General features: G+C 44.1%; 1 protein-coding gene across 2 annotated transcripts in view; it reads left to right on the plus strand.

The window, feature by feature from the left end:
• Positions 1–356: 356 nt before the first annotated feature.
• The window catches only part of Reck (reversion-inducing-cysteine-rich protein with kazal motifs), a 69,286-nt gene continuing 56,459 nt past the window's right edge, over positions 357–13,183 (plus strand). Inside the window, exon 1 of one of the 2 annotated variants that reach the window (XM_030253674.1) lies at positions 357–541. Coding sequence is in view for 1 of the 2 variants with exons in the window: in NM_016678.2 (NP_057887.2) it covers positions 442–541 (100 nt within the window). In the remaining variant the exon portion in view is untranslated. The remainder of the gene's footprint in view (positions 542–13,183) is intronic. The other variant, NM_016678.2, reaches the window with a different exon arrangement.

Consider the following 13,183-nt stretch of genomic DNA (forward strand, 5'->3'; position numbering starts at 1 on the left):
GTGTTCTGGAGGATTCAACTAGGGGTGCACGCCCTACAGTTCAGCTTTGACTTAGCCCTTGCAAATCAGACGGACCTGCAGAGTGATCTCGGCAGGCCAGTCGCCCCTGAGCTGCGGGCTCCCCACCCCCTATGTGCCCCGACACGGGACAGAGGCATTCCACAGGGGTCTCCAGCCTCTGACTTCCCGTTTGAAGACCGCAGCCCGGGAGCCCGAGTCCGAAGGCGACACACAGCTGGCCCATAACAAAGAGCCAGGGTCCAGGGCGCGCTGCCGCCCCCCGGGAGGTTTTGAAAACTCTGAGCGGCCGGGGCGGGGCTTCAGCGAGCCGCAGCCAATCACCAGAGAGCCAAGGCGCCGGGGGCGGGGCCTGGTGCCAGGGGTTGCTACGGCCAGGCTGGGTCCGAGCATCCCGCGGCTTCGGACCCACCCGGCCCGGACATGGCGAGCGTCCGGGCCTCCCCGCGCAGCGCGCTGCTACTTCTGCTGGCCGCGGCGGGGGTCGCGGAGGTGACGGGGGGCCTGGCCCCGGGCAGCGCGGGTGAGTAGCCGCGGGAGCCACGATCGGGGCGGTCCTGAGGAGTGCCTCAGCGCTCCAAGATGGCGCGGAGCCGGGGGCGGGGTGCGCGTGCCCCCAGACCCGCGGGCGGCGGTCAGGAACGCCGGGCTGGAGCCCGACCCGGAGGCCGCTCTCCGCCCTCGTCTTCTTCTCCCTGAAGATCTTGCGAACCCTGGGGTGGTGACTGGGGTTCGAGGCCTTGTTCTGTCACCTCCCAGACAGGGGCCCCTTGCCCTGCCGGACCCTGGTCCCTGGCCAGGGTCCCTGTCAGAAAACAGGGAGGTGCCTGGGCTCCGGATAGCACCGCTGGGCGGAAGGGATACGTAGGTGCAGCTCCCCTGCTGCTGCCCAGTCAGTTGTTGTCACTTGTTAATTTGACTGACTTGGCCTGAGTGGCGGTGAACTTTGATAGGGTCCACAAGGTTGCCTGGCGGGTGCACCGTGGGTCTGAGACCCGGCTGGGGGATGGGGTAAGGTGGGGTGGGGGTTGACTACACATCGATAAATCACCCCGTGGCGGCTTGGCTTCGGGAGAGAGGTGTGTTCTAGGGCTCTGTTAAAGCAGTTGCACCAGAGATGGATGGAAAGCTTGACCGCTTAGGATTGTCCTTCCTGCGCTTGCTCAGCGTTCGGATGTGACACGAACTCGTGCTTCCCGGGACACCTCAGGCTGATAGGTGGTGGAAGACAGGAGCGCTAAGCAGTTTGAATTCAGGCAGACAGGTTCAGAGGAGAGATGCGGGTGGGGCTGCATGTGCACAGAGGAACGTTGACATTCACCTAGAAGATGAGAAAAACCGAGTGTCTACCTATACTAGCCATCGAAAGATGAATGGAATTTTTATAACAAAAGTAACGGAGGAGTGTGTTGCTTACAGGGAGAGGCACTCAGGGGAAAAACATACCCAGTCTCAAGGAAGTTTTCAAGAAAGCCTGAGAAGTTAAAATTAAGGAGTTTTGGTTGATGCTTTATTTATTTATTTATTTATTTATTTTAAAGGAAGGCATTTGAAGAAGATTGTGACAGGAACCTGGGATTAGTTAATTATTTGAATTCTAAATTTAACTATAAACTAGTAAGGAAACCAATAGAAAAGGGACGAAAGAATACTGTGAATTCTTGACTAATCCAGCTTATCTCTCTGTGTTCTAGTTAGTCCAAAGATGTCTAAAGAATACTAGTTACCCCCTTCTTATCCCACTGTTGTGGAGTAGGGCTTTTAGGAAAACTTCAGTAAGTTACTTAGCCTTAATCTTTTTTTTTACTTTAATATCCACATTCTTATATATGGTACCGTCTACATCTATGGTTCTCAACTTGTGGGACGCCACCCCTTTTGGGAGGTCCGATGATCCTTTCACAGGTGTCACCTAAGACCATCAAAGACCCAGAGATGATTATGATTCATAACAGTAGCAAAATTTAAGTCATGAAGTAGCAAAGAAAGCATTTATGGTTGAGGGAGGGTCACCACCACATGAGGTGTGTTAAACGGTCAGAGCTTTAAGAAGGTTGGGTACTTCTGGTTCAAGATTTTACTAAGAGGATTAACTGAGGTATCCATGTATAGCATGTAGAATAGCAGACACCAAAAGGTTAGCTCTTAGATGTATTTGGACAAGCCAGGTGTAGTGGTTTACACCTGCAATTCCTGGAAGGCTAAGGCAGGAATATTGCCACAATACACAGGCCAGCCTGGGTCACAGAGTGATACCCTGTCTCAATAATAAAAAAACAAACAAAAAATGAGAAGCAGAAAAGGAAAGACAATTAAAAATAAGACAATGTAGGCCAGGCTGTGGTGGTGCACGCCTTTAATCCCAGCACTTAGGATGCAGAAGCAGGAGGATTTCTGTGAATTCAAGGTCAGCATAGGCTACAGACAGGAGGACATCCAGGAAACCCTGTCTTGAAAAAGATAGATGTATGTATGTATGTGTGTATGTTTGTATGTATGATGTGGGTGAATAAAGCACACTACAGTTGTAGCCCATCGAATTAATTCACAATAAAAGGTCTATGGAGACCTTTCACAAAGACATTCATTTGCTGAGAAACTAGAAAATTACTCCCGGGTGAGAGTTTCTTTTTGGTTTATAGGAATGTTATATAGTCAAATATGCTGAAAATAACTGAATTAATACACCTTAAAAGGGTAAACTTCACAAGATGTGATTTATATCTCAGTAAAACAGCTGTGGAAAGAACAAAAGGCTTGCTATTTAACGTTCTTTATAGCACTTTGGAACACACTGGGCTGGTTATTTCCAGTAGCCCTTCTATCTCTTAGACATCTCTGGCTTCATATGGTTTGCACTGTTTGATAAAAGGAGAAATTCCAAGTTTGATTGTACATTGAGCCTCACTCCTCGTGCTAAGTTCTGGGAAGCATATAGTGCCGGCTTCCCATGTAAAGGGCATTGGATAATGTACTGGACAAAAGCTTCCACTGTGGGTCTGTAGAGGGTCTGAAGCAGAAACTGAGAGCACAATTATTAAATTGTGTTTCAGTGAAGGCCTGGTTTGTAGTCCTGTTCAGGCACTCTCATTTCTCCTCTCATTACCCCATCCAAGACAGTGTCCTCTGGTACAAAGCTTTTCAGGTCACTGACCCCTCCAGTCTCTGCCCTGGCAGTGCTGTTGTTGGGGTGGAGGTAGAAGAGTGTTGCAGCTTGCTCAGTGATTGTCTCATTGGAGGATGTGATAAGAGCCCGTGTTGCAGGCCCAGGGTCTGTGTCTTAGGGCAGGCATGTTAGTGGCTCTGTTTCTATTTAAGATGTTTTGTAATAATACAAGAGAGAGAAAGACGTGTAACATTAAGGGCCAAGTTTCAAGGAGTTGACATTTGAGGGATTATGTAATAGCCTAGACTCCAGAAAAAGAATGTAATGAATTTTAAGTTAGAAAAAGGAAACGCCTATCTGGAGGAAAGTAATAAAAAGCAGATTTTCCTCCTGCTGACTATCTTGGCCCCTGATATAGAAAGAGTCAGCGCTGGTGACAGCCAGATTGGACAGCTTATCCTGGCATACAATACAGGAGTTCCTCTCTAGCATCCATAGACTTAAGCAGTCTTTCATTAATCCTACTTTTCATTGTTTGACACTCCTAGGAGTGAGAAGATGTCGAGGAGAAAGGCTTTGTTATTATAAACTGACTGTTAAAAAGGCAAGACACATTGGCCTGAGGCTTGTTTACTTAGGAAACTCTGCCTAGTTATGGATGTCATAAGTTCTAGGTAATAAATGGTAATAGAATGGAGAATCGGTAATAAATAGATAGAATGATTTCTGGGTATCAGTCTGGTGTGAAGACACTTAACAACATGGTAACAGAACTGTGTGAGGGACAGAGTGTGTCTTACGCATTGCTGACAGGAACAGCCTTTTAGAGAAGTGACACTCAGAGTGAAGATGGAAGCCATATGAAAGGTGAGAGTGTGGCTCAGTGGGACAGCATCTAGAATGCACAAGGCCAGAGTTCATTTTCCAGCACTGGAAAGGGGAGTGGAGCAGAGTCAGCAGAAAAAAAAAAGCTCCATCTTCATATATGTTTAAGACAGATATTAGGAGTGATTAACAGCCCCTAGTATTTGTTAGGCTGCTAATAGTGCTGGAAACTACAGCCCAAGTTATAATGTGGTATGCAAAAAAAAAAAAATACACATACTGTCTACTTTTGTGGGGCTTAATATTGCCAGGAATCCAAGCATAGTGGCACATGCTGGTAATACTCAGGAGGTGAAGAGGCAGGAGGATTTCAAGTTTGAGACCAGCCTGGGCCACCTAATGAAGCTCGTCTTAAATTAAAACACATACCACCAAGAACTGGCGAGTTTCTACCTTGATAATAATTAGTTTAATTAGTACATATCTATTTCTGTTCCAAGTCTAGAGAACATATTTGAGAGAAAACTGATTTCATTGGAGATAGCATGAACATTGCCAAGAGTCAGACAAGAGTACATGCCTGTAATTCCAACACTTAGTAGGCAGGGATTGGAGATTGCAAGTTTGATGCTCTCCTGGGCAAATAGCGCATTCCAGGCCATCCTGGTTTTTGTGGGAGGAACGTGTCTCAAAAAACAAGGGGGTGGGGGTGGCACATAACAGACAACAAGAGGGAGTGCAGCAAAGTGTCTGTCATGCACAAGAAGCGCCTGAGTTCAGATGGCTAGCACTCACATAAAAAGTCGTGTATCAGCGTGTGTCTGTGATTCCAGCGCTGGGTCCTGGGTGTGCGTATGAAGAAAGAGGATCCCAGGGACTCACTGATAGAGGCCAGACTCAGTGAGAAACTGCCTCAAAAAAAAAAAAAAACCCAAAAAGAAAGAAGGAGAAGACAGAGAAGAGGAGGAGGAGGAGGAAGAGGAGAAAGACTGAGGAAAATCCCAGGCATCAATCTCTAACCTCTATCAACATGTGCACCCATATGTGCATGCTAATATATAAATAATTAAAAAAAAAAAGCCAGATGTGATGGTCTAACCTGAATACTAGCACTTGGAAGATAAAGGCAATAAGATCAGGAGTTTAAAAGTCGTTCTTTTCTATATAGTGAGTTGGAGATTAGTGTAAGGTATATGTGATGCTGTGTCAACAGAATTCATATATATATGTATATATATGCATATGCATATACATACATATACATGCACATATATATACATATATATATAATATTGAGAGAGACATTCTAACCAAGAAATACTTCATTGGGAACTAAATTTCATATCATTAGATCTCATGTTTATAATGGGAGCCCTGGAGAATGGATTATTCAAGAATACTGACAACTGGTGTCTAGAAGAATCTTCATAAGAGTCACCCTCAGCTTTTTTCATAATAATGAATATCTGGGTTAAAGTGCTTTGGGTGCCAAGGACCAGGAACAAGATGGCTGCCTGAGATCAGGGGTCAGTTATGTAGCCTCAAAGTATAAGTTGCATGCTTCAAGGGTGGGACATTTCAGCACGCTCTTTACCCTCCAGAGGGCTAAGGAAAGTGGAAAATTGCTAAGAAGCAAAACTGCATTGGAAAGTCCTTGTCTGCCTCGCTGCTGCTCATTCTGCATTTCTTCTGTACTCTCATCGGGGGTCTGCGTTCAAAGTCTCTTGACCCAGTGAGCTATCACTAGTGCAGGGTTCTGAGTTCAAAGTCTTGTGACTGGGTGAGCTATCACTAGTGCAGGGTTCTGAGTTCAAAGTCTTGTGACTGGGTGAGCTATCACTAGTGCAGGGTTCTGAGTTCAAAGTCTTGTGACTGGGTGAGCTATCACTAGTGCAGGGTTCTGGGTTCAAAGTCTTGTGACTGGGTGAGCTATCACTAGTGCAGGGTTCTGAGTTCAAAGTCTTGTGACCGGGTGAGCTATCACTAGTGCAGGGTTCTGAGTTCAAAGTCTTGTGACCGGGTGAGCTATCACTAGTGCAGGGTTCTGAGTTCAAAGTCTTGTGACCGGGTGAGCTATCACTAGTGCAGGGTTCTGCGTTCAAAGTCTTTTGACCCGGTGAGCTATCACTAGTGCAGGGTTCTGAGTTCAAAGTCTTGTGACCGGGTGAGCTATCACTAGTGGCTTCTTACCTTTTGTGTACTTGCTTGACTCCAGTTTGCATATTTTTTTGTTTATCGAGCTGTTTTCTGAATTAAGAGTGTATCACCATAATGCACTGGGATGAAGAGACAGAAAATAGCCTGTACTTCCTTTTTTGTTAAAGGGGCATTATTTGGGGCTGGAGGGATGGTGGCTCAGTGGTTAAGGTCATTTGCTACTCTTCCAGAGGGTCTAAATTCTATTCTCAGTACCCACATCATGTGGCTCAAAATCTGTAACTCTGGCACCAGGAGATCTGACACCCACTTTTGGCCTCTGCAGGTACCCACCTGTATATAGCATACAAAGACATGCACACACATAAATAAGAAATAAAAAAAGCTTTGAAAAAACACATAATTAACAAAAAGACTGGAGAGATGGTTCTGTGGCTAAGAGCACTGGCTGCTCTTCCAGAAGCCCAGAACTCCATTACTAGCACCCGTGTGGCTGCTCACAACCACCCACTTAACTCCAGTCCCAGGGGATCTGGCACTCCCTTCTGGCTTCCATGGTCACTACATGAGCAAGGTCCACAGACATAATGCTAACCAAACACCCATACACGTTAAATATATAAAATGTATAACAGGCTATATTACTTTTTAATCAGTGAGTAGTTCTTTAACTGAACAACATACCAGAAACTTACAGTCAGTCTCTGGTACCAAAAGAACTCACATGAATGAACTAACCAGAGAAGAGTCAAGGGTTAAAGGTTCCATTCTGCCACTTTGAATTAGCCAGATTAGAGAAGAAAGACTTACTTTGGGTCCAGGTGGTAAATGTACATTTTCCTCACAAAATAATTAGGGCTTGAGGAAGAAAAAACTAGGAAAATATTTGGAAATTTTAGAGGTCGACCAGTAGGAAATAGGTGGCTGATTAAGAGTGTCATTACCTTGTCTCTAAAAATGGAGAGGAAAAATTAACATAGAAGTTATATTGATGTCAAAACCAAATGAGATCATTACAGTGTTAACAAGCAGTGGGGACAATCTGTAATGTAGGAACGAACAGAATGTGAGCCTGTTTACACGTGTGTGCAGACAGATGCAGCAGTGTGACAATTGACTGTGTGCTGCATCTATGCTTAAGCATTTACCTTTTGCTTTCCCATGGCTGATAAAGTGTGTGTGTGGATATGTATATATGTGTGTGTATAGATAGATAGATATAGATATATATGTATATATAAATACATATACTTGCATATCTTTATGTCTTTGTTTTGGAGAAACTAGAAGAGATTTTTTTTCAGTATCAATATTCATGTTTTATTCATTTTTCTTTTTTTAATTAGGTATTTTCTTCATTTAAATTTCCAATGCTATCCCAAAAGTCCCCCATACCTCCCCCCACTCCCCTACCCACCAACTCCCACTTCTTGGCCCTGGTGTTCCCGTGTACTGAGGCATATAAAGTTTGCAAGACCAAGGGGCCTCTCTTCCCAATGATGGCCGACTACGCCATCTTCTGCTACGTATGCAGCTAGAGACACGAGCTCCGGGGGTACTGGTTAGTTCATATTGTTGTTCCACCTATAGGGTTGCAGACCCCTTTAGCTCCTTGGGTACTTTCTCTAGCTCCTCCATTGGGGGCCCCATGTTCCATCCAATAGCTGACGTGAGCATCCACTTCTGTGTTTGCCAGGCACTGAAATAGCCTCACAAGAGACAGCTATATCAGGGCCATTTCATAGAAGAGATTTTTTTAAAACATCTCACATTGTAGCCCAGACTTGCCTCCAATTCACAGTGACCCTTATCCCTGAGCCTCCTGGGTGGTAAGACTACAGGGCTGCTTATATGTTTTTTTATAAGTTAAAGTTACAGTTGTCATTTAAATATTTTTAGTGATTATCACTTCCAAAGTTGTCTTAAAATCAAACTTTATCGAAAAAGATTTCACATACTAAAAATAAGATACTATTTTTAAAATTGGCCTTTTTGTTTATAATTTCAGTATTAGCTCAGATTTTGGTTTTCTTCCCCTCAGTAGAGTAGGGTAGATAAGAATATATTTATTTACATATATATTCTGTTTTAACAGTTCTTTGAGGTGTATTTATTAGAGAACCTATTTTCTTAGCAAAGAAAACAGGAATGGTTTTGCAATGACAAAATTGAATTTTAGCTTTTGGGAGGCTTCTGTGGCAAAATCCCTTTCAATTTCCAAAAGCCTGTAATTCTAGGGGTATTTATTTTTAGATTATGGTGTGTCTGTGCTTCCTTAAATGCTAGCTGGCCTGTGGAACTAGAGCATGCCTGCTCACTCACCTCTTTGGCTTGCATGTGGTCTCCTCCAGCAGCAGCAGGGCCTGGGTGTTTCAGGTTATTGGATAATTCTGCTTGAATATTCCCAGGCTATACCAATTCCTTCCTAAAACCAGCAAGTGTGGCTCTTAGCAATTCCCTGTTGGTTTTCATTAACTTTATAATCAGAGTCTTGGACTGAGGTTTGAAGATGACATCTGTAATCCCTTCAGAGAGGGCTAGGCTGGTGCTCGTTATTCTTGTGTCAATGTCAGGTTTTAACTTCACCTCTTCCCTCCTTGTCCAGGTCCATTTTATGGCAATGCGCAGGGTTTTAAAGTACAACAAAGTAGGGGAACAAACAGGCAAACCAGAGACAGAGTGTAAAACAAAACGTTTCTGGAACAACTTACCCGGTAGAAAGCACCAGCCGGAGCATGTTTCTTTGTAGTTGATGGTTTTGTTTTGTTTTTGCCGTCTCCCATCCCCGTGTCCCAGTTATAGCTGAATGATGACCCAATTAATCCACCTTAATTATTCTAAAAAAGATAAAGGCCTTAAATACTTTAATTGCATTCAGATTTTTCATATTCTTAATGAAGGCATATGAATTGCATATGTATATACATTTATTTCTTGAAAAGGATGTAGGGCTAAATATTAATTTTGTTTCTATTGTTTAAAAGTAAGAAAAATATGCACTGATATAGTACTGCCCACTGTTTAGAATCAGCAGGGGCCGTGTGATGGGGCAGAGAGTGGCCCTGGGCCTATTAGTGGAGAGTGGCAGTCCTCCCAGGGGCGGAAATGTATGATTAGAGAGGAATGCTCGGCTGAGAGGGGAAGGGGTTATTACTGGAGGACTTGGGCTGCCCTCTTTCATCCTATTTTGTCAGAAGTACCAAAAAAAGCTTTTGGAAAAGCTAGAAGGAAAGATGCCAGAATGTCAGCAGAGGTTGTGGCGGGACAGTTGGGGTAGAAATCATTTTCCTTTTCATCTTTATTTTCCAAATTTTGTGGTTTCTTTCTTTTTTGTGTATAATTTTTTTTTAAATTTTAGCTTTGTGCCAAAACAAAAACACAACTGTCACCTCAAAAGGATAAGCAGTCGTTTATTCTGAAGCCAAAAAGAAGTGGCCATAGCCCAGGAACACAGAGTTAGCTTACCCAAGTCCCTTGTTTCAGCATTGTAACAAAGGAAATCCTAAATCAAGGCCCTTCCAGATACGTTGGTGGGAACATGAAGTGCATGGTTGAGCAAAGTGGAGCGAGTAACTTCTGCTGGCCTCAGATGCTGTCTGCGAGCGTTCTCAGCCTTTGGAGTGGGGGAAACTAGGATTTTGTTAGGTTAATACATTCCAGAGAGTCGCAGTGCATTTAGGGGGCTAAAGATAGCCCAAGATAAATTGTAATTAGGCTCTGGACCTGCAATAGTCCAACCTGTACTGTCATTGAAGTGAAACTGTTATTCAGCCTTGGAGAAGGGTCAGTTGAAGATGCAGTTTCTTTCTGGAAACGTCTCATTTGGAAGCCACTTTACAATAAATTTGACCCTCACTATTAAATATAAAATGGAGGAGGGGGTCTTCTGTATTTATAGTTTAATATAACCTCCAGTTGCTATGAGAGTTTTAATTAGAGTACATTTCGTGACTCTGTTTTAAATAGACCTTTGCTTCAAGGAACTTTTTTTTTTTTTTTTTTTTTAATTCCTAGGCCCAAATCAGACTCCTGTCTGCCTGGTTGTTTTCTTTATGTTAAGTCTTTGTTTATTGGTACCATATGTTACTCTGAGTTATCTCTCCTCCAAATCTGCTGGATTTTCTGCCCTCATATGACCTTTGTGTTAGAGGTCAGAAGAAAGTGCCAGCTTCTACAGCACACCAGGTCACACCGAGTGCCTTTGGAGGGGTATGCTCGTGCGCGCGTCTCATAAGAAAAGTGTGTATATATATGTATGTATATTGTTTGCAGGTGTAAGAAAAGTGTTTTGTATGTATGTATGTAGATACACACACTTTCCATTTTTGATTTAGAAAACCTTTGTGCCCTCAAACTCCCCACATAATCCAGACTGACTTTCAACTCGTTCCTGCTCCCTCTGCACCAGCCTCCAGATTGCTGGGATTGCAGCTTTGCACTGTACCACCAGGCTGAATAGAATCTCTCCGCCAGACACTGAGCTCACAGAGCTAGTCTCCAGTGCTGCACTTAATGGCCTTTGAAGTGCCATCTAAGAAGGTTTCTTTTTTTTTTTTTATTCACTTGTTTATTCATTCTTTTCTCCTCCAATACTAACCTGGAGTTCAGCTCTCCAGCACCCATGTGAATGGGTTTACCAATTCCAGCTTCAATTGGTGGAGGCAGGAGATCCTCAGAGCAAGCTGGCAAGCAGGACTAATCATATCAAAAAACCTTGGGGCTTGATCAAAAGACCCTGCCTCAATAAATAAAAAGGAAGAGCAGTTGTAGATGACTCTGACATCAGCCCTAGGTTCCACATGCATTACACCATGTCCACATGCATCCACACATACATGCTCTTGCAAGCATTTACACACACACACACACACACACACACACACACATTTAAAAAAAACTGTATAAACATATGTTTTTATTTGCCTTCTTTCTCAGTTCTTAAAGGGACCAGTTCAGACGGTAGCAGTTTCAGTTCAAGCCCACACAATGACACATCTCAATCCTATTGTACCCTGTCTGTTTCACACAGAAGGTAGATGCCGTCGCCTTCCTCTTCATTTAGCACTGTCTTTAAACCCTTTTCTTGGCTAGGCTGTTATCCTGCTGCAGCAAGCATGTAGAAACTGCCTTTCATAAAAGGCACTGAGCTCTTCAGCCACAAGGTAACTTAAAAGCAAGATAGAGCCTGGCATCTCATCCTGCATTTTGTGCCTATCTCTTTCACTGTGGCTCAGACTTTGGCTTGACCGTCTGTCACATTAATCACTTACAGAGTAGCTGTCTCCTTGATCTGTCTCACTCCCTTCAAGGCTGAAGTCACAGAGATAAGCCATTGTCCTAAACCTGTAGGAGCAGCCAAACTTTGCAGGACAAACTACTTTTCCTCCACCTCCTGGAGCAGAAGTAATAATCACACATAACTAGATTGGTCCTCTTGAGCTTATGAGAGCTATAGCAAGTTCTTAGGACCCTCCTTGTAAAGAGAATGCTGAGACAAAGGTCAGCCAGCCCACACCCTAACCAGGACTGCTTAATTATATTAACCTCTTGCCTATTGCTTCAATTCCTTTTCTGTTTGAAATAAAAATTCCAATCAATACCCTAAAGACAAACTTGGGGTCACTGGACCCTTTTTTTGCTTCCCTTTCGAGCACGTTTATTCGGTCTCTGCCTTGTACTATTACTCGTCTCTTTCTTTTTTTTTCCTTTTTTTTTAATTAGGTATTTTCCTCATTTACATTTCCAATGTTATCCCAAAAGTCCCCCATACCCTCCCCCCCCCACTCCCCTCTCCCCCACTCCCACTCTTTGACCCTAGCGTTCCCCTGTACTGGGTCATATAAAGTTTGCAAGTCCAATGGGCCTCTCTTTCCAGTGATGGCCGACTAGGCCATCTTTTGATACATATGCAGCTAGAGTCAAGAGCTCCAGGGTACTGGTTAGTTCATATTGTTGTTCCACCTCTAGGGTTGCAGGTCCCTTTAGCTCCTTGGGTACTTTCTCTAGCTCCTCCATTGGGGGCCCTGTGATCCATCCAATAGCTGACTGTGAACATCCGCTTATGTGTTTGCTAGGATACTCGTCTCTTTCACTTCTGTGTTAAGACAGGTGGCCAAACCTGTCCAGTTGGTGGGCCAAACAAAGCCTGAGCATTTTCTCCCTAAAACTCTAGGTATGCTACCACGGGACTGTGGTTTACCAGACGCTAAAGAACACACCTCTGTGTTCACTACTGTGCCCCTATCTCTAGACACAGTACCCCCTTCTGGAGCCCATGTCCCCACCTCATTTCACCATGTTCTTTCTGCTTGACCTCCAGTTGGGTATGCTACAGTCCAGTTCTGCCATAACCACCCAGAGCGTGCACAGACCCTGCCAGCTAAAGTGCACGGCCCTACCAAGACCGCTTTCTATACACACCAACCTTACTCCAGGGTCTTTGAGTACGGTGGCGCCTTCTTGGCTCATGGTGGAACTGGGAATTGAGAACATGGGATAGTCAGTCACCAAAGTCCCCCAAGCTGGTAGCTTTTGAGTATGTTGTCTCAAGCCCAAGAGTATGTTGTTTCATGCCCAAGAATAAGAACATTGACAGGGATTAACTAGAGCAAACAGATTTATTAAAGAACCATAAGGAAGAACTCCTGGGAGTGGAAAGGGCCCTGTTGGAGGGGTGCTGGCATGCTGCCCTGCCTGGTGATCCTTCATGGGTTCTGTGGTGGGGATTGGGTGGAAACTGATTTCCATTGGAATTGATCATTATAGATGACATGGGGACAACACTATTAAGAAGTCCACAGGCCCAACCAGAGTTACTTACTCAGGGGAAGTAGCCGGGTGTTGTGTGCTCTTGATCCACCGTGAGCCCTCCCTTGCTGCCTAAAAGAAACTAGTTCCTTGTCTTGCCAGGTTAATATACTTTTTAAAGAGACTTTGGGGTTTTTTGTTTTTGTAATTTTTAATGAGTGTATGCCATGTGTGTAGGTACTATTGAAGCTAGAAGAGGATATTGGGTCACCTGGAGCTAGAGTTGTAGGCAGTTTTGAACCTGTATGATATAGGTGCTAAAAATTGAAC

The sequence above is a fragment of the Mus musculus genome, chromosome 4 (genome assembly GCF_000001635.26).
Source record: "Mus musculus strain C57BL/6J chromosome 4, GRCm38.p6 C57BL/6J".
In the NCBI taxonomy this organism is placed as follows: Eukaryota; Metazoa; Chordata; class Mammalia; order Rodentia; family Muridae; genus Mus; species Mus musculus.